At 44.4% G+C, this 22,580-nt stretch overlaps 1 protein-coding gene across 1 annotated transcript in view; it reads left to right on the plus strand.

Annotated features, from left to right (window-relative positions):
• The window catches only part of EDC3 (enhancer of mRNA decapping 3), a 29,041-nt gene extending 6,483 nt beyond the window's left edge, over window positions 1–22,558 (plus strand). The window contains exons 4-7 of the mRNA XM_085303984.1: window positions 3,913–4,248; window positions 14,518–14,671; window positions 16,660–16,877; window positions 18,098–22,558. Of these exons, the coding sequence (XP_085160110.1) occupies window positions 3,913–4,248; window positions 14,518–14,671; window positions 16,660–16,877; window positions 18,098–18,432 (1,043 nt within the window). The 3' untranslated portion in view covers window positions 18,433–22,558. The remainder of the gene's footprint in view (window positions 1–3,912; window positions 4,249–14,517; window positions 14,672–16,659; window positions 16,878–18,097) is intronic.
• The last annotated feature ends 22 nt before the right edge of the window (window positions 22,559–22,580 follow it).

Genomic DNA, 22,580 nt, shown 5'->3' on the forward strand with positions numbered 1-22,580 from the left:
CTGTTACTGATACGTAAATCTTTCTTTTGCCCATTGCTCTCTGGAGAACAGCCCTTCTTGAAAGGGCAAAGAACAATCACGCTGATGTTTTCTTTATTGCAGTGTTTCTTTGAGGGTTGGATTGTACTTGGTGCCTATTTACATAAAAGCAAATAATTCTTTAACAAAGTTTTGTTAAAGGCACGGTGATACTCAAAGTTATTGTAATGAGTGAAGCAGGGATTTTTCTCCTTCCCGCCCCAGATGTTACTCTGCTTCACCAGCATCAAATGTTGGAAGATGCAGAACTTAGTAATGCCAGTTAATATGCTTCCCTCAGTCTGACTGAAAATTGCTCAGTTGCTAGACTCTGTTTCTCCTCTAAAAGGAACTAGAAACAAATTGTAAAGCTTTTCTATATAAAGCCTCTATAACTATAACCTGTTACAATATCACCCTACAAGTAATTACAAATGTTATTTGCTGTGCAGTGTTGTTAAAAACACAAATTAGCGCACACTAATGAGGAGGATATGAAGGTATAATCAGCATAATGTCAAAGTCAAGCATCTATTATCTCTGTTCATAGAATCTTCAACCAGCTTTCATACTGTACCAGGATTGAGCATGGTTTTTTCTCTCCCCCAAGACCCCCAGACTAAGCTGCTTTCCACTTTTTCATCATGCAGTCATTGAAGCATAAGTATATATCCAGCATATTTCCATGACTTATTTTTTCCCTTTTTTGTGTGTTTAAGGAGAGGAGGTGTGTGGAAGCAAGATGTGCAAGGCCAATTACACAGGGAGATCAAAGGCTGTATTTATGTGGAGAAGTTCCTGAACCTCTAGAAGTCTTTTATTTAAAATTTTCCCTTACAGCTCCATTAATTTTCTGAAAGAGTTATGATTTTTGGTGCCTATTRAATTAATCTGAGCTAGCAAGGTTTATTACTAGAATTTCATTTTTAAAGGACATTTTCTTAAGATACATATTCAGAGTATTTCAGATGGTTTAATGGATGTCAGTGGTGAGAGAAGGAAGGCCAGAACAATGTGGGGGGAAAGTACATGCTTCTCAGTGACCTAACCATCTTCAAGCCAGTCTGTTTGAGAGCGTTACCTCTCTCCAGGTCTRAACACTGTGTGGTACTTGCTATAGAATGAGAGCTGTGCTTTTCTTTTTAAAGTTGTTTTTGGTTACCTAACTCTTCCTTAGTTACAGCTAGCTATTTGAGCAGATTATTTTGAATGTTTTCCTAAAAACTTCTTCRAACTTCTCAGGTTCATCTATGTAAATGTCTGAAATAACCCCCTCTTTGATTTATTCTTGTGGGATGTGATGTGTTGGGAGGTCTRCCTCACATAATGCCATTTTGCCAGCTTCTGGTAGGTCTGGAGTGAGAGCAGTAAGTGTTTCAAAACACCTTAATGCACAAAGAGGCTGCATCATTTTTACCTGAGCACAGCCTCAGATCAGACTTTCTTTTACAGATTTTGTTTAAAACAAGTTGGGCAAGTATGATTGCTAGATGTACATTATTTTGGGCCTGGATTCCTTTTAGCGTAAACGGGGTAAAAAAAAATCGAACTTTTATCCTGTAAAATATACATGTGAGGTCAAATGATATTTGAATCTYCTGAGAGTGGGACAGAAGAGGTCCTGGCTGTGAGAAGATGGTGAATGTAGAAGTCAAGGAAGAATGGGCCACGATGTCATCTAGAACTTAAGTTATATAGTGCCTGGGTTTAACRCAACTCGAAGTTGACCTTTCGATACCCTTTAGCGTGCCAAGTCTGGGACAAAGTTCCCCCTTTAGAGTACTTGTGTGACAGAAATCAATAAACAACAAATAGCAATGCAGATTACACAACAACGGCTTCTGTGCCGTGCTGGCACAGCGCTCGCTCACGCCAAGACTGGCGGTAAAAGCTCACTCCCACTGGGATCTCACAGGAAGGCAGCCAACTCACTAGAGACTTCGTGTTTGCTCATATACTATGTGTGGAAGGGTTGGCTTTTAAAAAAAAAATCCCAGGAAGTATTGTTTATCTTTTGAGGGAGGTGCTTTTCTGTGGAGTGTTAAGCTGCCAACTTGATGTAGAGCCATGTGCTGTTCTCCTTAAGCTTCTCGCATACACGCAATGCAAAGTTGTTCTCAGAAAGGAGCTGGATTTCTGTAGCTGCGTGATGGACGGATGGATAAAGCTGTGGAAGCATGCACGACTAAGAATAGCAACTTTCAGGAAATGGCCTGGGCTAGTGTCACACTAGGGTCCTGGAGGGTAGTGGGTACTTTGCCTGTTAGCCAGCTCTCTCTTTCAGGGCTCCCTCTGCCCTGGGCTGTGCCAGCTGCTGCCCTTCTTGCCTCTTTAGATGAAGAAGAGGCATACACATGAAGACGCATACAAAATAACTTTGGCATTCATATGAGGCCTCTGCCATATTCTATGCAAGTTCTGTTACTGGGATTATAAGAGCCTGTAAAGAGAGAGCCAGTTGTGAGGGTCAGCAGTATTTCAGAGCTGGCATCCATTGGTATGGATTAAAGAGCTGCCCACTACAATGCTGGCACGGCCCGTTTGGATGGGACGTGGTCTTGGCTCCCGTTCGTTGTGTCTGCAGGGGAGCCGGCAGAGCTTTCCAGCCTTTGTTCTCCCAGCTTTTCTAGTGCAGCTTTTTATTCTGTCAGCGTTTGCACTCTGTTCGCATCAGCTGCTCTGTCCCATGGATCYGGTGCATGGGGATGCTGCTACCCCCACGCTTTGTTTTTCAGAGCAGCTGAAGGGTAGAGTGGAGCTGTTTGCAGAAGAATCTGGCAGTGAGTGTAAAAACTCTTGTTGGGTAACAGGAACAGACTGAGTTGCTGCAACACTTGACATTCACACAAGAGCCAGACTCGTTTTGCCATTGTACTCAGCATAGACTCTAGCTTATTGATTTGAACGAAAGGCCTTCGGATATTGCTTTGACCTGGAGTTGGTGAAACACGCTGAGAACTCTGCCTGCTGTGTTATTAAGCCACTTTTCGATGCTTGTGCCACTGTTAGCAGCAGTATTGGATGCGATTCCCTCRCTGGTAGCGGCAGTTGCTAGCTCCATAGCATTTGCGCACCGCTTTGGAATGGTTGGTATATCAGCTTTGATTTGGGARTCCATTGTCCAGGGCAGAGGATGGAAGTTAGGTGTTAGTGAAAAGCTCTCCTTTTCTCACAAAACTATGCATGCAAATGACTGGTCCAAGCTTTCCTGTACGTATGCTGGAATTCTTGCCAGAATTCCTTGTCTTCTCTCTCCTCAAAATTATTTTCTGACCCCAGCAGCTCCTGAGTCCTGCTCTCTCTCTGTCCTTGGTCCTTGTCTGAGGAGATGTTACAGTAAGCTGTTCTCATCCAGTTGTGTATAAAACTCCTTGAGGTAGTCTCCAGCAGCCTGAAAATTGCTGTGCCTGAAATCAAGCTGCTAGCTGCAGTTAGGAAGTTCAGATTATTAGAAATAGAGGAAAACTCTTATTTTAGCCTCTGAAATTTAGGGAAATTCCAAAGAAGGTCTTAGCACATATGCCTGCATGAACATGAGCTTAGTACAAGAGGAACGCTGTTTTAGGCCAGTGCTCGCTTATTATCTTATCGCTAGTGTAATACTATCTTAAATAAAATAAAGCAAGGAAAAATATGTATTTGGTACTGTGTTCAAGCTTGTTTTTCTAACCTTGCTAATGGAAAGTCCCTGAAAGTCTGTCTCTCTCCTGATGCTTCCTGTTCTATTTTGTTAGCTTATCTTAGCATGAGTAATGTCAAAGATGAGGTCTGCAGTATCTTTGGAAAGCAAGTATCCCTTGAGTAAGCAGAGTCCTGACATGAGCTCTCCTCTGTCACAAAGTTTTACAAATAAAGTGTGTGAGCAAATGTGACTTTTTCTTTATTTACGTTTAGGGTCATCCAGTAGCCGTCATCCAAACCAGGTGACTCCAAAGAAGAGCGGCCTGAAAAACGGGCAGATGAAGAGCAAAGATGATGAGTGCTTTGGGGATGACATTGATGAAATCCCAGACACAGATTTTGATTTTGAAGGGAACCTGGCCCTTTTTGACAAGGCAGCTGTATTTGAAGAGATTGAAACTTATGAGAGGAGGAGCGGCACTCGCTCCCGTGGTACCCCGAATGAAAAACCTGCTCGTTATCGGCACGATGAGAACATCTTGGAATCGGAGCCTATAGACTACAGGAGGATTGTTGTACCTCACAACGCTAACAAGGAGTTCTGCACCGGTATGCCAGGTCCCTTACTCATAAGGCTGCTCTATCTGCAGCTTTTCTGGGCGCATGATTTTTCCCAAAGGAGGGGAGGGAGCATGCATCTCAGGGCAAGGGCATTCGTTCATGTGAGGCTGAGTCTGTGCCTTGAATCTACATACAACCTTTCTTGCAATATTTTAGAGATTAAAAATATACAGATGGAGCAGCAAGGTAAGTTTTTTCTTGCAGTATCTAACAAAACAAAGAATAGAAACTGAACAGGAGCTGTTTGAATCCTTGCTTTGATTTCACTAGCATGAAGAACCTCCATAGCCTCGTTTACTGATTCTTCAGAATTTTAGTACATCATAGCAGGTCATGTCATAATTTGTGCTTTCTTGTTAACAGACAGGAGATTCATGAGCTTCTGATGCCTGCTTTGGTAGTACTTATGTGKTTTTTTTTCTTTTTAAAGAAAAAATGTTAAAGAATTTTAAATGTCATTGGTGTAAAACAAAACCCATAATTCTTCCCATCCATAATTCTAAATATCCATGTATGGATGTTGTCTTATTTTCTTCCACCCTCGCTTCCGATTTGCTCTCCTCTGTCTGAAAGATCCAGAAAATTAAAGAGCAAAATGAGCACGATATTAACTTGTGTTATTAACTTGTCCTGATAGTAAAAGGAAAGAAACTGTCAGACAGATGTTTCAGTTGAAGGATTCATCAAGTGTATCACGAGAGGAAGCTAGCATAGGACCTGAGTGCTAGCTGCTGTGCAAACATTCTCCTGCAATTCTTATTTCTGGTCCTGTCTGCTGCTAGGTAGGCTGGTGGACTGAGGTGAAGGTTGCATGACGGATCAGTGAGTTGTCTGACTGCAAGGAGGCAGCAGTCTAAATAGCTAAATATGGCTAATACTCAGCTATCTAATCCATGCCTCTGGGGTAAGGGTATAATTGTTCCTTATTACACGTTCACTAGTATTTCTCGTATTCTTTAAGCATGAAGTGATGGTGCTTTCACCAAGAGCTGATTTAAGGTTAATGGATTTTTGCTGTTAGGAGGTTTTACTGCATGTTAATGCACGTGCATAGACTGGCATATGTATTTTCTGCTATACTCAGATACAAATTCCCTGTGATCTTAGCGTAGTTATGGTGTCCTATCTGCATGCTTTTTAGCACTTGCAAAAGGTGGGAGTAAAGGAACTTTGACATTTCAAGAACATGAGCTCCGTATCGTGTTTCCAACAATCGGCAGCAGACTCGGAGGGGAAAGGAGAAGAACACGGTAAACGTGGAGTGAGACTTTCTCCTGAACACTCTGCTGTGGCAAGYTTAAGACTTCCTGAAGCAGAAGTGACAATTTAGTCTTAATAGCTTTTGATTAATTTATTTTCTTCCACTTAATTTGACATGTTACTACTTAAACCTGTTCAGGCTTTCGCTGTCTCTACAGTGTCCTGTGGCAAGATGCTCCACAGCCTGACTGCGTGCTCTGTGAATAAATACGTCTTCCTGATTGTTTGTTTGTTTTTTTTTAATTTGCTACTTGTCAATTTATCTTCCAGCTGGCTTGTTTGAGAGAAGACGGGGGCCTCTATGGATGTCTAGTCTGAAACAAAAGCTAACCTACTGTTAGCTGTCAATTTGAAAAAGGGTGGCTAATATGGTATTCTAGGAAGTATGGTTCTTGGGAGGAAAATTCTGTCATGCARTAACTAGCAAGCATCAGTAAGTAAATTCAGGAGATGAAAATGAAGTCATGTTTGCTAAACTTGATCATCCTTTACCCTGGAAAATCTTGGCAGGAGCAAGACCAGTGAAAGGACTGCTCTTTCCTTGTTTTGTTCTTGGCAAGCCTGCGTGGGGAGGGTGGGAGGTGATTCTTCTCTGAAGTTGCAGGGTCTCTCTAGCCTCATTAGTTCCTGTTTGGTGATTATTCTCCCATATGGTATTCTGGATTTGTTTGCAAGAAAAGCTGTTGTTTTACACAATGGGCAGGGTATTGACAACTACAGTTCGTTGTCATCTGTGCTGAGCAGGGCATGTTCACGGTCCTGGGAATGATAATAGAAGGGTCCCACTGCTGTGTGTATCTAGATATTTTTCCCACAGGGGATGACTTCCCTTGTGTCAGTTGAGGAAGTTTACTTTTGCTTAGGAAATGCTAATGGCTGTCTAGTAAAAGCTCTTGTAAACAGTCGTAATTTGATTGCTGCTTCTGGCATTCAGTTTAGCTCTTTTTGTAGCAAGTCAGCACTGAAAAGCATAGAGGTATATCCAGTGCTCTTGATCTGCCGAGATTAACTGAGAGTGCCGATGGCCCTGAAAGTCATTATTTTGGGTATTTACGACAGGATTTCTGCTTCTGAATTCTCTCTAGGGAGTTGTATCTGGCCTCCTAAGGGAAGCTGTACTTGAACAAAGTACTTTCTAGTTGTAGAAGAGCTAAGTACTTCATAATTCATTTCCCTAGGCCTGCATTGAAGATGACGGTCTTAAGAGCTCTGACTGATGTAGTAATTATTCTGTCTGCTCTTACAAGAATGTGAACAAAACGATGCTGGTGATTGACATGAGCTAATATCCAGCTGTTGTCATTGTAGGAGAGGAAAAGATCTGAGAGTCCTTGTTTTTTTTTTTTTCTTTTTAAATGCTTTGTTCCTTTGAGGTAGGAAGAAAACAGAATCATGTAAAAACTGGTAAAACCAGTAAACTGGTGTTGCTAGCTCTCTGAAGGACTAATCTTGCAGGGCTCCTAATCTGTATTTTATAGTTGCTAAAGTAGGTTGATTTATGGAGGATGTATGCAAGGCTTGATAAACAGCTCTTGTAAGAGCATCCTCTGGACTGAGGTAATTTTATGGGACCAGGCTGTCAACTCTTTATGCTGGCATATGTATTACAAGAAGTGGAGTGGTAAGTCAGTAGGTATTTTGAAGCTTTTGGTTCAAATTCAGCACTTAAGGTTGGATATAAGGTCTTGTGTTCATATTTAAGTCTGTAGTCATGCTTTCCTGCTCTTAGAGATTAATATGATTATCCTATATCTCCAAAGGTTTGCAGTTTAACTGTTTTTTCTCACTAAACAAGAACTTTTTGGAAAGGAGGCTACAAACAGCCTTCTTTGGCTACTGCTTATTGTTTGAAATAGTGTACACTAAATAATCCCGGAAATGTTAYAGGCTGCTTGATCCTTTCTCACTATATGCCATTCTCGGGTACAGCGAACAGGCAGTATGTTTTCCTTTGTTGTTTTAGACCTTTGTGTGTCCTRTAAATGACTGAGTGACCAGAAATGGTCAGACTGTAGTCTGAATATAGAGCAAGAGGTTGGCTTTTCTTGCTCCTTCTTGCTTTCCTTGCAGAGAAAAGATGCCGTTTTTCCTGCAGAATTCCTCAAGAATGGACAAGAGAAGATCTGATGTGGATTCTTGGTTTGGTGCAACTCAAATTTCACTAGTGCACTAAAAGCTACATAGCTGTTCCTAAAATGCAGGATTTTTTGAGATTTGCTCCAAAACAGATCAGCTGAATTGACTTAGAAGTTATGCTGGAATAGAGGTAAGGGGGAGTAACTGTGATAGAGGCAAAGTGGTGCAGGATGTCTGACATGTGGCAGGAGCTGTATGGAAAGTATTATAGTAGAGAAAGTGAATATAGCTGAGGATCTCTTCCAGACAAAAAAGGAAACCTGGAGCCAATAGAGTTTATCGTGTCTTTGGTCATGACTGACTTGACTCCATTCCCTGGGGATCCATATGTGAATTACTCCCAGGTGTATAATTAGTCYTCACTTGTTTGGGCTGGCTGCTGTTGATCTGTCACTGTTTCCCATTACATGATGCTTGAAGAGGAAAGTGCAAGTGTTTAACAAAAATCTCTCTCCCTGGGAAGGCTGATGGTTTATCTGTTTTATGAGGTGTGAGCTGTCTTTTTCTACTTCCAGAGCTGTTCAGTTAGAAAACTGAAGTTTGTGGTGGCATAGATCTGTCTCTCTCCCTTCTCTTGACTATCAACTTTGAAATTCTCTGTATGTAAATAATAATGTTTTGTGATCAGATCTTTTAGCAGGAGTCTCAAAGCAAATGTTWTGCAGATGTGTTAGAGCTTAGAGAAGTTTGTGGTAGGCTGGAGTATCTCAGCTCAGCAGCAGCTGCTCATATAATCTCAAGCATATCAGGCTGTCCAAATGGTTCCTACTGCAGTTCATTCTCTTCAATCCTCTTAAACTTTTGTTTAATCACTGTTAGCACACAGCACATGCGTATCGTGTTCTGGTTCATGATGATTAAACCAGAATACARTCTCCTGTATTGGGACCGTGACCATCGAACTGAATTGAAATTCTCATATGCCGGGATACCTCAACTTCCCACGTTGCTGCACGGCGCAGGGAGGGGGAGATGCAGGCAGCAGCCTTGTCTGAGTACCCGAGCAGCCTGGCTTTATGAGCAGTGCCGTCTGCCAAGATTGTGTCTTTATGAGCGCCCGGAGATGAGTAAAGAGGAGAGCTCTATGCTAGATAGACAAAGCATTACTTTCTTCCCCTGCTGTACTGGTAAGGCTTTGTCCAAAGCTGCTCTGAGCAGGTTCTCTTCTAGTTAATACTATCACTGTAGAACACATGTTGTTTCCATCACAGTGTCTCTTCTGGAAAACAGTGGGATTTTTCAGGCTCAGTGATGCTATAGAAGCTTAAGATGATCTGACTTACGAGTGCATCCGTTTGCCAAGAGAAAGCAGGACTCAGTGTTGTATTTATTTCTCCATGCTTTCCTAATCAAACTTCAAACTTGTGCATCAAGAAACTGCCTCCTCACCACCTCCCACTCCATTRTAAGGAGATGGAAAAAGAAAATGTGCACTTGAGAGAGAAGTAAGTGCGGCAGGCGGAGGAACATGCTAATATGCCAGGAAGAGACTCTGAAACCAAGGATGTATCTGTTCTGGTAGATGATGCAGATCTCGCTCTTGCTTTCTGTTTTTTTTGTTTTTGTTTTTGCTTTTTTGTTTTTAGTACCTTTTTGTGCTTTGTCCTTGAGTGACTGTTCTACTTTCTGCAGTTTTTAGTTCTTCAGTCTATGGATGACTCCTTACAGTGATTTTGTATATTGAATGTGCTAAGTGATTCTGAAATTTTTGAGTGTGAATTAAGTTCACTCTGTCTACCAGCAGGAGAAAACAAAGCGGTCATGGGGCAAAGTTGCTTTGTCCTTCAGACTGTTTTCTGCTCAGCTGGAGTGAATCGTGTATAGTGCTGGGAGAGACTAACGTTGGAACTTAAGCCAGAACTCCTGCATAATTTGTCTTAATTATTATAATTAAAAAAATCTAGCCTTTAAGGTTGTGAAGAAAATGATTCATGTTTGAAATAATGTGTGGGGCAAGTAACTCTTTTCCTGAGTCCACAGGCAGGTGGCTCCAGCTTTACAAGCAGCAGAAGACAGCAAGCAAACTGATAGCATCTGTTCTGCCTAAAACACACARAGATTATACCTGCTTCGTATAACTGCTTCTTAGAAAGGCTGTGAGCTGTTGCAGCCATGGACTGGGTGTTATTTATTGCTAAGGGGGAGGAATTGGTATCTTTAGAGAGAGATTTCAGGAGATCCTATGTCCTGTTCCGTCTCATCTATTCCATAAGCCACTCGCTTATCTTCCTTTCAGCAGCTAGAGTGAGTGAGTGTCCGTCGGGAGGGCACGGGGCTTTCGCGCTGAGCTCATGCAGGAGCAACCCTCKCTTTTTTTCAGTAACCGAAAGTACTTGAGGCTCTTCAGACTTCTCRGAGCAATGCTGTTCTGGGCTTTTTGGGGGAAAACCTTTCCTCCTCTCAGGTTAACTTCTGGAGAGTTAGCTCAGCCCTTTTGCTGGCCTGTGGTGGTTTTTCTGCACCCTGGGTAGCCAGTGTGGGTGCAGCATGGCCTGGTCAGACTTGAGGGGGTAACGTGTTTACGGTTGCAGTGCCCAGGACAGGGTGTGCTTCCTAAGCTGAGCATACTTTTTGGTTAATCAGATTTCAGCAATACTCTGCGTGTCACAGAACTGTTTAGTTTATATCTGCTTTTTTTTTCCAAGCAGCTGTAAAATGCATTTATTTAGTATTAAAAGACCGTAGCTAATTTATTTTATTGCCTTCATTACCAAACAATAAAGATGCACTGTCCAACCCAAACATAATTAAAGTTGGCAGAAGTTCAGTTTTGTTGCAGTAGTGTTATTGTTTGCAGGCTTACATGTTGCCTCCTTGATTGCTTTCTGCCAGAGTTTATTTAACTCCCTCAGCCTGGTTTTGATAAGCCAGTCTGACTGGTTGGACCTTGCGTGAGTGCAAAGAGGGGAAGTTCTCTTGGCATTTAAGCCTGCTCCTGAGAAGGAGCAATTAGGACAAAGTGTAGCACTGACTCAGGCCTGCTGTTTTGGATACAAAATGCAAGTTCATCTCACGCTTTAGTTGCCTCTCAGTAATCCCCTATGAGTTTTATCTGGCTGGTAAAAATTCATCTGGTAAAATGCGTGCTTTCTAAATGTCATGATTTGAGGGATGTGATTTAGGGAAAGATATCAGTGATTAGGGAGAAGGCATTAGCAATAGTCATGCTAAATAGGTTAGATAAGAAATACAGATTGGCAACTCCAAGGAGGAATTTGGGAGGTTTGTGCAGAATTTAAATAGGGAATTTGTGGCCTTGCAGTTCAAGCTGAGTAAAASTACAGTTTGAGAGTCCCGTGTTTCAGGTTAGTGTAAGATGTGTCGTGTCAAGCTGTTCGGCGAGATCCTGACCTTGGGTCACTCATTCCGAGTCCTCCCTCAAGCTTGAAAAACGAGACTTGATGAAGTAGCAAAAATATGAATGAGCCAGAGCTGAGCCTTGCGTGACTCTGGAGGCTAAGAGGGTGTGTGAACACAGGCAGGTGCGTGACTGGTGTGACAGGCTTAGGATTATTAGTGGCTTATGACTCTAAATGTTCAGCAAGTGCTATCAGGAGTCTTAAATGACTTTGATAATGTGCATGCTTGCATATGTGCTGCATGTAATAAAAGGTTATTAGCAGAGGTAGCTTAATCAGCCGTTAACATGCGAGGTCAAGTGTCTGAACACGTTGGGTTCCTCCATGTCTGTAGAGAACTAACCAGCAAGTTCAGAGATGATGGTCAGAAGGATTCAGCAGAGCATCTAGTCTGATCTGCTCTATAAAATGTGCCGTGACATTTTACTGTTGCCTTGCAGGAATACCTCAGGTTTCACTGGCCCGTGTTCTGAAAACCTCAAGATTTACAAAACCTACCATTTCTGCAGTAGCTTGGCTTAGTGGTTTTTGACTGTCACCTTGGGGAACTRTGGTGGTACAGATAACTCCTCACAATTAATACACATGCTGCTTTTCTTATTTGAATCTCTCTCACTTGTTGCAACGCGTTCTTGTTTGGCTTTTCTGCAAGGGAGCCTGAGCTTGTGAGCAACAGTTTCCTTTCTCAGCGGATGTGTGTGCTGTGACTATATCCCTTTGAACTCATACCACAGCCGAGCGTTTACACCAGGCCTTAATTATTTTTGTGACTTTCAGCTTTCTTTCTGAAATGTGAACAAGAAGACATATAAAAATTTTTCTAGTAATGATCTGACAAAGTCTGTAAAAAGACTGAAATAACTTTCTGCCTCCTTGTCTCTAGACAACCAGGATTGCGTTAGCATTTTTGGTGCCCTGAACTGCGTTTTTACTGTTTCTGCAGGGTGAACGGTTGTTTGCATGAACTCGTGACCAATCCAGACTTGCTTCCGTTAAATCTGCAGTGGGGTTGACTCCATGTAGATGTAGGCAAGCAGTGTTTGTTCGGCGTGATGTTCCCGTTAGTTCAGTTAGTTCAAGCCCTCTCGCCTGCTCTCAGGTGTGAGGAGCACTTGTGTTGCTGAATGAAGTCCACCCCGAGTTCAGAGGCAGAACAGCTGATGCAAGKGTGAACGTGAGTCTGGGCTGTTGGCCGCTAACGCCGCAGAAACGGAGCGCACCGATGAAAGTATTGGGCCGATGTTCTCTAGTCGTGCATCGGCTTGCTGTTGGGTGTCGTCCCTARGCTGCAGCGGACATCAGTGTGAGCCCTGGTGCTTTCCCCCTGTCGTGCCTGACTCCTGTGTGCCCCACCTGCCTATCCCACAGAGTAGGAACCAACAGGATGTTCTCCAGTAAACTCCACAAACCTTTGCTCTGCCAGAGATGCTGCTAGTTGTTTGTTCCCAAATGCCTCTGGCACTGCTTGTCCAGCTCAGCAGTGCCTGTGAACGCTCCAAGCAGGAGCCAAGAACTCTTCTTGCCAGCAGCTCTGCTTCAAGCTGTGGCCATTCCTTCTGGGGAAGAGAATTAAGCTCTGCTGCCCCAGAGATGGGAGGCAGCTRCGGATATCCAGGTCTTGCGGATCTGTCTACCTACAGATATCCAGGAGACTGCATGGGGGGAAGAATGGCGTGTATTTCTGAGTCTACATTGGTGCTAAGTCTCAAGCACAGAGTGAAGGATAAGGAAGGGGTTTGGATATCAGAACTGTTTTGGAGAAAAGCTAGAATAAAGAGACTGATTTCTGTAGCTGAGGATACTCAAGGATATCTTGCTGACTGCCTTAATAACTTTCTCACCTGTCTCTGGATCTTCCTTACCTGCTTCTTTCTCCATGCATCTTGAAAGAATAATTGTTTTTGGTTTCCTGGTCCTTCACTGTTGCAGTGTGCTACTGAGCAGTTGCTGTGACTCCTCTCAGAGCAAGCTGCCTTGCTATAGCAAGGAATCCTTTGCATTTATTTCTGGGAGAATTTATAGATGTTACTGCAGGGTCTGTTTGTATGAAATTGATGCCAGATTGGCCTGCTTGGAGAAGGACTATTTGAAGAACAGGTCAGAAAAGTTATTCAGGCTTGTTTTCTTTTACCCGCTGATACCATGAAGCTTTGCTGTACAAGTGAGCTGGAATGATGGTATTGCTGCCCCGTGCAGGGAAGGACGCTGTTCCCAGTGCTTAACAAAACCAGTCTTGTTTGTTTTTCCCCTGATCCCCATGCTGGAGCATTTCCTGGCTTACAGAGCAGCTGACAAAAGTGTCTGAGAACCTGTATCTTTCTATACGCTTTTTTTTTTAATTTAGTTACAGATTTCTCCTACTGCTTTGGTATATCGTGATTCAGCTTTTGTTTGAAGGCAGCCATTCTGACCTGGCACAGCTCTGGTGGTGGGGACAGCTACCTAGTTATTGTGGGCTATCTTGTTTTATTGTGCTSTGTGAATTAGGGAATTGGAAGTTCGGAGTTGGTGGGAGACCAGAGAAACAGCTGATCCCTGTCACTGACAGTAAGCATAAAGTCTCTGAACTCTTTTGGTGGGAATATCTRGTTCACAGCTTCTCTTGTAACTTTTGGTGTGACGAGGACACTTAAGCATGCTGAAGCGTGAGGAGCAGGCTAAAGTACTTTTGGCCTGGAGACCACTAAGAATGACCTTAATATTCAGTTTGTAAGTCAAGAAGGTCTTTGTAGGAGCTATTCTTCGCAAGGGAAACARGCAGTCTGTGTATTCCTAAAACTTCCAGCTGCCTGGTGAATTTGCATGGAAATACATACTGTTTCAAGCCCAGCAGTTGTGTTTAGCTGTCACTGTGCTTCGTGCATTCAAAGTACAGTTAGCACAATGCTGCACAAATGAGCAGTTTAAGAAACAGCTGCCCATGCTGTGTTTGGAAGCTGCTGCTTTTGGACGGAGTACYATGGTCTAGCTGGGTAGTACAGATATGGCATGAATAGGAATTGAGGGAAATCCTTCTTCACAAATCTGCTGCCTCTGCTGAGCTGAATTTGGTAGGGGTGCTACGGAGCTTGCAGGAAAGTTGTATCAGTTTTAGGCAGGCTCTGAATTGCTTCCTGGCTGAACAAGGCAAGCCTCTTCCCAATCGGAGATTTCCAGACTCTCRTCTCAAATGCCCGAGGACAAGTCAGTGAAGCGGCTGCTGTTRCAGCCCTTGGGATAATACTTGCACTGGTTACGAACAGAGCGAGCCGACCGCCTCCGTTGCATTATTTTGGATTCATGTGAYGGTCTCAGAGGGAATATGGCTTATRGGGAGAGCAGCTGCKGCTGCCGTCTTCAAAACTAAGCAGGCCCTTTGTCATGGCTGCTAAGCCTGTTTGTTGTGGTCATGTACAAGGGCTGTCATATATAATCTTAATAGGCTGTAGCCTTTGGGTGGGAAAAATCTCTGATGATATTTCTTTCTGTCTGTCTTCCTCCCTCCACTCTCTTTGACTCCTAGACTCTGGGCTCGTCGTTCCAAGCGTGTCGTATGAACTTCATAAAAAGCTGCTTTCGGTTGCTGAGAAACACGGGCTGACGCTGGAGCGGAGGCTGGAGATGACGGGAGTGTGTGCTAGTCAGATGGCACTGAGCCTCCTCGGGGGACCCAACAGGTAAAGCTGTTCCTTTGGCTCTGCTGTGGATTTGCCCTCTTGTTCCCCTAAATGGTGGAAAGCTAGAAGAGAAGTTGCGAGGTTTCTTTTGAGGTAAATGTAGTATAAACGAGAGAAGGGTCCACRTTAGTCCTTTAATGGTCCTGCAGTTGGAGACAGCTGTGATCTGTCTTTCTTCCTTGCCTCTGAAAGAAATACTCATCCAAATGCCATGCAGGCCTTGTGTTTTATGTGTCATCCTGTTTCCGAACTATCATGGAAACGAGTATGAGGCGCAGGCTCCYGAAGTGGGAGGAAGCCTGACAGTAGGTTTCCACATTCTCACTGCTGTTCTTGGAAAGGGCTGTTGAACATAGTTTTAGATGATTGACTTATTAAGGACTTCTTTGCTTCTATGTCTCAGAAGCGSAAGTGTCTCCTGGGGTAAAGAGAAGAGAGATTTGTCTCTCTGTTTGCAGGGAAACTTAGCTTTTCACAAACAAAACTCAAGGCAGATTTGGAAAAAAAAAACATAGAATTAATGTGAGCTGGTCCTTGTGTAATGATAAATAAACCCCAAAACAAATCACCTCTAAACCTTTCCTTTGTTTTTGTGTTACAGTTTAATGATGGCAATAAAAATAGAAGTCAGCTAGTGAAAACGAACAGGCTCTCCACAATGTTAAATTAGCTTCTAGCCATCTACACCTAAATTGGGAATATTYTGCCTTTTCAAGGGCCCAGTTTGACAGAAGGCCTGGGTGCATTTACTCCTGTTTGCATGGATAAATGTGCAGCCTCTTTCGAAGAGGTCCGCTTTCTGCATGCACTTACCATACTTGATGTGGGCAGACAATTGTACATGTATCCAGATGTTGTTAGATGCTCCAAATGATTTCTTCCTGAAGTGGAAGACGAGCCTTACCAGTCTCCGTCTGTTCTAGCAGTAATGCTTTATCTGCAATCCAGGATCTGATCACTTGGTTGAAAGCAGGAAGCAATAATATACCAGGCTTCACCCACCCTATCTACTGAAAATATTAGTGTAAACCACCCTTACTGGCTTGCAAGTCATTTAAATCAAAATAAATCAACTTTTATTTTGCAGTTGGTAGGGCTTGGCGAGAAGAATTGTTTTTTAATTGTGGCTCAGCAGCTGGGTGGCTCACACCATATTTTTAAGGGTGTATGTGTAGCATTCCTAGTGTCTAACAGAAGCTTATCTACGTGTTGTGTTTCTTCTGACTGCTTGGCCTTTTACCTGTTAGGCAGGAGAATGGAAGACATCCATCCAGTCTTGCTCTGGCACCTGAAGCTTGTGATATGTGGAATTAGTTATGGGACTTAAAATAATTGATAGGACAGTTCCTGCATGAAAACCTGGGTGGCACAAGGTGGTTTGTTTCTGTTTCTTTTCTCTCTCTTTTTTTTTTTTTTTTTTTATTATAATAAATTGTGTATATTTACATTGTTTTTAATAAATGCAGCTTTTATTAAAAAATATTGGAATGTAACTAACTGAACTGACCCCCCCCTTTTTATTTTTTTTTTTTTTTTTTTTTAATGGCAGAATCAAGCTGCAAGCAAAGCTGATTTGTCTCTTGTGCTGGATTCGGAGCAGTGCCAGTTGTTTATGCTGTGCTGCATCAAACTACTGTAGTTTTCAGTGCGGTACTTCTAAAATCATAGTGACAGGAGGGGAAAAAGCCTCTTAAAAGTGAAACTGCACAGAGTTCAGGCTTACTGCATGCCCAGTAAAAATGCCCCTGCTTTGGAACATACAAGCTGACTGAAAATGTAAATTTTCAAGAGAACCTGCAAGCAGGGCAGCTAGCTAGTGTTAGCAGCACAAAAGGATGTGGTTCCTTTTTGTCCAGAGACAACGGAAGATTTGCAAAACYCCAGTCAATTTGCATTTTACTGTATTTTTTTTTCTCTCTTATAGGAAGAAGGTAAGAGGTTTTTGGGTTTATTAACATGCCCTTTCTGTCTGCATTTCTGTCGTTCAGGCTGAACCCAAAGAACGTGCATCAGCGGCCCACAGTAGCCCTGCTCTGCGGCCCCCACGTGAAGGGGGCCCAGGGAATCAGCTGCGGACGGCACCTCTCCAATCACGACGTCCACGTCATTCTTTTCCTGCCCAACTTTGTCAAGATGCTGGAATCCATCACCAACGAGCTGAATCTCTTCAGCAAGACCCAAGGGCAGCAGGTGTCCAGTGTCAAAGGTAAGTGAGGAGCAGGTCCGCTCGCTGCCCGCTCTGCGGGCTGCCGAGACCTGTGCAGTTCAGTCCYGCAGTGCCTGCCTGGTCGAGCTGCACCACCTAGTGGCACCGCAGCACTGTGGCTCGTGGCTGCTTTGAGGCTGGTGGTACAGCAGGGACAGCGGGTGCTCCGACAGCAGAGCAGTTGTGCTACTAAGACATTTCCAATATTAATAACCACTGAGCAACTGCAGTATGGACCTGAGTCAGCCCAGTCAGTTGCCTTCCATGTCCAATGTCTCAACCTCTTTTTTTGATCATCAAATTAGTGCTTCAAACTAAGCAGACTTCCTTGCCTCACTGGTCTTAGTGCCTGTCAAAATTCAGGTATCTTGGAATACCCCAGTACACACTGCATCTGAGGGAGCTGGCTTTTATTTGTCCTTTCACCAGCATCGTTTTCAAAAACAAATTTGTTTAAACTTGCTGGGGGAAGCAAACCTGGGAATTAGGCACTGCGCTATATATATGTGTGTGTGTGTGTGTATATATATATATACACACACACTATATATATATATATATATTTATATTTTTATATATATATATTATTGTGACAGGACTGGAGGGCTGTGTTGTGCTGGCTGTGCTACTTGCCCATTATAAAACAGCAGTCCCTGCAGCATGAATTTCATGATACATGCGACAAAGGGGAACGCAGTGGGCATGGTGCAGAGCAGGGGAGCACCAGCAGATCAGCGAGACAGGCTGCAGCACACCAGCTGCCCTTCCATAGTACAGGTGATCAACATGCTCCAGAATAAAGTGCCTTTTTTCAGTTTACAGATTGCAGAATGTCCTCTTATTTATTTATTTATTTWTTTGGTGGTGAGTGAGCTTCCCKGTTCCTGTCTGCTGTTCATAGTTGCCAGACTAGTAAGTCAGCTTGGCAGGTGGCATCTAGGGCAGGGCTGCCCAATTGCTGACTGCTTGGTGAGATTCTGATCTGAATCTCTGTGGCTGTTCTCCAGCATGTTAAAGAGCTGTTAAATATTGGCATCAGCGTTTTCTGCAGAAGGACAGCAATGTAATGTAAGGGCAGCCTGTACACAGTGAGACAGTAGGTGCTGGAGGCAAAAGTATGACTAGGAAAATCTCTGGCTGTGCAAGGAGAGAAGGGACTGAGCCTTAGTTCGTGGTTTCAGTCTGGTCCTGAATGCTCACGATGTCTGTATTTCTTTCAGATCTCCCAGATACTCCTGTTGATCTAGTGATCAACTGCCTGGATTGTCATGAAAATGCCTTTTTGAGAGATCAGCCTTGGTACAAAGCAACTGTGGACTGGGCAAACCAGAACCGGGCACCCGTCCTCAGCATAGACCCTCCAATGAATGAAATGGAGCAGGGTATTGATGCCAAATGGTCACTGGCCTTGGGCCTGCCTCTGCCCCTGGGCGAGAGGGCAGGGCGCGTGTACCTCTGTGACATTGGCATTCCCCAGAAGGTCTTTCAGGAAGTGGGAATAAACTACCACTCGCCCTTCGGCTGCAAATTTGTCATCCCCCTGCACTCCACTTAGAGCTCATCCAGCCATACGGCTCCGAAGGGAGAGAAGAGAAGGAGGAATTCTGTTGAATAAGCTGTCCAGTGGATCCTGTCTAGTAAACTCGTGACGCCTTAAGGATGCGAAGTTCTGGAGAGTTTCCTTCAAGAAGAAACATTGTGTATTAAAAAAAAAAATCATAAAATGAAACAAAAAAAGAAGGAAGCGAATGTTCCTGCAAAGCTGTTTTCATTCTCTTGTGCCATTGTATGAAGGAACATGCAGGAAGAGGGTATCTGTCCCTGGTGAAGGCAGCTATTGCTGCCGTGATCCAGCCTGGGGGCTGTTTAATAGGGGATGTTTGGGGGGGAGGTTTTGGTACAAGTGACAGATGGTTTTGAGAGCTGAGACATGTTTTTMAGTCCTTCTGGGCAGACGGACCCAGCAAGGGCGCCCTTGTGGGAACAGCACCCCTTGATTGTGTAGAAATGCCTTTCGTTGCAGTCTTACTGGGAGGGAGGGTTTGGTTTTGTTCTGTTGTTCTTTTTGATTCCCTCTCTCTTGTTTTATGTTCACGAAGGCAATTGTAGCTTGCTCCTCCTTGGACCCGCCATCCCCTCAAGGAGAAAGTTTCCTTTTTAGAAAGTTTGTATCAAGAGCCAGAAGTTCTCAAGTAGCACGTGCTCTGGAAACCTCCGTGTCTGAAGTTAGGCCTTGCTTGCTTGTCCTCTGGCTCTTCTGTTTTTGTTTTGTTTGCTTAATGAATGACCCCAGGTCTGGGGGAACAAGGTGTGTTTTGGAAAGGAGCTCTTCTAGCCAGAGTAGGTTTGGTGCTTTTTTTTTTTTTTTTTTTTTTTTTTTTTTTTNTTTTTTTTTTTTTTTTTTTTTTTTTTTTTTTTTTTTTTCCCCTTTTCTTCCTCTCTTTCTGGCATAGTGATTGAATGAATCAGGGAAAGCACGATGGAGCAGGGTAGTGTTACTCTGACTTTGTGTTACTTGGTGTATGGTGCAGATGGTGTTTGGGTGAGTTGCTGGGAGCACTAGGACACTGCAGTATTCCTCCCACACTCAAATGTGGCTTGGGGAAGCAGTTCCAGGATCCATTGGGAAGTAGGTCCCAATAGATCCATTCATTCCCTTTGGGCACAAAGCCTGCCTGAAGGGAGGGCATGTGTCTGTCTGTGTACCCATGCGCTGAGAACCAGGTTGAAGAAGGCCTTAGGCCCTCAGCTCCCATGGATGTTAATGGTAGCTGGGTACCTATCACACTTCTGAAAAAACAATCTTCTGGCCTTTAATATTGGCACCGAGGGATCACAGGGAACTTGAATTGGGAGCATAGGACATCTGCTGACCTGGTAGCGCAGGCAGTGAAAGGTAGCCTAGATACTGTTCATGTTTTAGTGATCTTTTTCATGTATATGCAGAGGGGAAGAACAAACACGCTGTTTTATGTCCCTCCACGCCCGCTTGGAGGACTAGGACGAGGGTCTGCGCTGGCCTTGTGCCCGTGTAATGAGGCAGGGCTGCAGTACAGGCTGGGAGACCGGGCAAGGCTGCCCAGGGTGACTACRGCGGTGCTTGCAGTGTTGTCCTCGCTTGCCCTTGTCCGCTGAAGTCTGGTCACCGCTGCTCCAGGCATTGCTATTTGTAGTCATCACTGTTGTATTTTGCCATCAGATGTTGCTGTGGGAGCTGCCCCCCTCCTTCCGGAGGGATGTGGCAGGCCRGTCTCGTCTGAAATACTGCGGGGAATCTGCCCCGTGTCGCTTTGCTAAATGGCCTTGTGCTGTGCTGACTTCCCACAGGTCACTAGGAAGTGTTTTGGGTACCTTTTTCTGCACTTGTGCTGCCCAGGTGGAGTCCTACTCTGGTGCCTGGAGTAGGTCAGTCAGCTGGTTTGGGAAATCTGTTGTGCTGGATCTGCTCTTGCTCGCTGAAGGKGCTGAATTAGGCTGCACGCGCTGTGCTGAACCTGGAGTGACATAGGAGGCTCTGCGAGTGGGAGCGGTTCCCCTCGGCGAACCGAGGCAGATGCACGGCCGAGGGCCCTGCTCCAGCAGCCGGTGGCTTGGCTTGGCTTGGCTTCCTGYCTGCTTGCTCCTGATGCTGTTAGCRTAGGCAGTGCTTGAAGTGCTGCCTTTTTCTGGTACCTTACCTGCCCCCACCAAAGCTTTTACCRGTACCTAAATGTAATGTAGACCCTGTTCTGGCAGCTGTGGAGACTTTCAGGCTTCAAGTGGTGCCTTTTCTCTGGGGGAACTGGATTTCTTTTAAGGCTGAAGTTGTAGGGGCAGCTGGTGTGTGTAGCTGTTCTGTATGTGTGAAGGTGATAAGCAGGTCRGGAGTTCTGCGTAACAGAACTGTTGAGCCATTTGTGCTACGAGTGATGATGCTGATCTATAGATCAGGCACTTGTCTCTGCCCTTCATCTGCTTAGAACAAAGGCCAAGTGTATCAAAGGAGGAGGGAAGAGACCTCCCTAGGTGAAACGAAGCAACTGAATAATTAATTTGCCTGAAAACCCTGAGTAACGGGGGAGGATCCACCTCCTGTTACTCTCTAGCACCACTGAACTGTCTCTTCTGGGAACATGGCAACCAGCTGCTTCGTWCTACAAGCATGAGACTTGTGAGCACTAGGCTAATCGCTGCAGGGTGCAGGCGTGTAAGCTCTCAGCTACAGCACTTCCCCTGCCAAACTGCGTGGAACTTGCCGTATCTACCTCAGCAGGATGAAGGGCTCTGCCCCGCTTGGTTTCTGTGAGCTTCTTACCCAGCTGAGGGTCAGACTACTGAACCATGTCCACTGGCTTATGCTGAACAGCCTTAGTGCTCACACTGAGCCGCTCGATGACTTTTGTGAATTGTCAGCGCTCTGCCCTCGAGTTGGTGTTCCTCTTCCAGAGGAAGGACAGAGCAAAGACTCAAGCACCTATTCCTCAGGTGAACCATGTTTCAGCTTGAACTGTAATGGCATTGAACAAGCTGTGGTTCTGACTCAACCCCTCTTGGTAAGGGACAGCAGTGGGGTGGGTTGGTTAAAATACAAATGCAAGGCTTCTCTCTGCCTTTTATTTCTTTGAACTGTTTCAGTTAGACCTAGTCTTCACTGGGCAGAGGAGCAGCAGCTGGGTTAAACAAGGTGGAAGAGCATCCACTGATCATTTTTTGTAGCAATGTTAGTTCTAGTCCCCTGATTTTTACCTTTCCTTGCCCAAGCCACTTGCTAAGAGAACCTGCTGTTTCACCTTTCTGCTTTCCTTGAACCAGGCCACAAGTGTTTCTTGACTTGTCTGGATTTGGCTATTAAACTGTAGATTGTACACTTAGAGCAGTTAAAGCGTAAAGCAGTCAAGGCTAAATCACAAGGTGTTTTTCAGCTKCTGTGCTGCTGTGCCGCTGGCTGAAGTTACAGGCCCACACTGGCACTGAGGCAGGCGGAGACCCTTTTGCAGGGATGGCAGCTGGGATCGTATCTTTACTTACTGCTGCATAGCTCCAGGAAGCACWAAGGCTCCATGTATTGCCAGCTGTGCAGCAACACAGTCCCAGAAGTTTAAGTGAAAATACAGTGGGCAGTTTTACACAATGGGTGTGTGTGTGTGTGTGAGCTTTTCTTATAAGGGAAATGTTTCCTAATACTTAACCTGGGCAGAGCGCTCATGGCGCAGCAGGGAGCTTTGGGTTGTGTTCTGCACAGTAAAGCTTCACTGTGTGCTCACGTTCCTAGGATGAGAGTAGATTTGGGCACTTGACTGTACTTTTGCTCTGAGACAAAAGCTTACTTGAGGAAGGAAACGCAGGCCTGACCCCTGGGAAATGTATCTCATGTGCAGGTGTGAGCACTTCTGGTGGAGCACTCCACAAGACCAAGGGTGGGGGGGGGGTCTGGCCCCTGTCTTCTCCCCCTTTCCCCTTTATTGCCAGAGTTAATTTAAAGAATGCAACATTTTTTTATCCATGTTTGAGATAGTTTCTACCATAACCTTAACTACCATCATAGGAACTGCCCATGAGTGCTGCTCTGGTCACTAACATGTGAAGATCACTGCACTATGTAACTGCTTGATATTTCATTTGTGACCTAACGTTTGTAATGACTCATTCCTGCCGCTACTGGGGGATGCCCTGAAATAAAGCGCAACTATTCATGTGTGCTATTCATGTGCAGCTGTTCATTTG

This window comes from Rhea americana, unplaced genomic scaffold, assembly GCF_003343005.1.
Source record: "Rhea americana isolate MKP2758 unplaced genomic scaffold, rheAme1 scaffold_201, whole genome shotgun sequence".
Lineage (NCBI taxonomy): Eukaryota > Metazoa > Chordata > Aves > Rheiformes > Rheidae > Rhea > Rhea americana.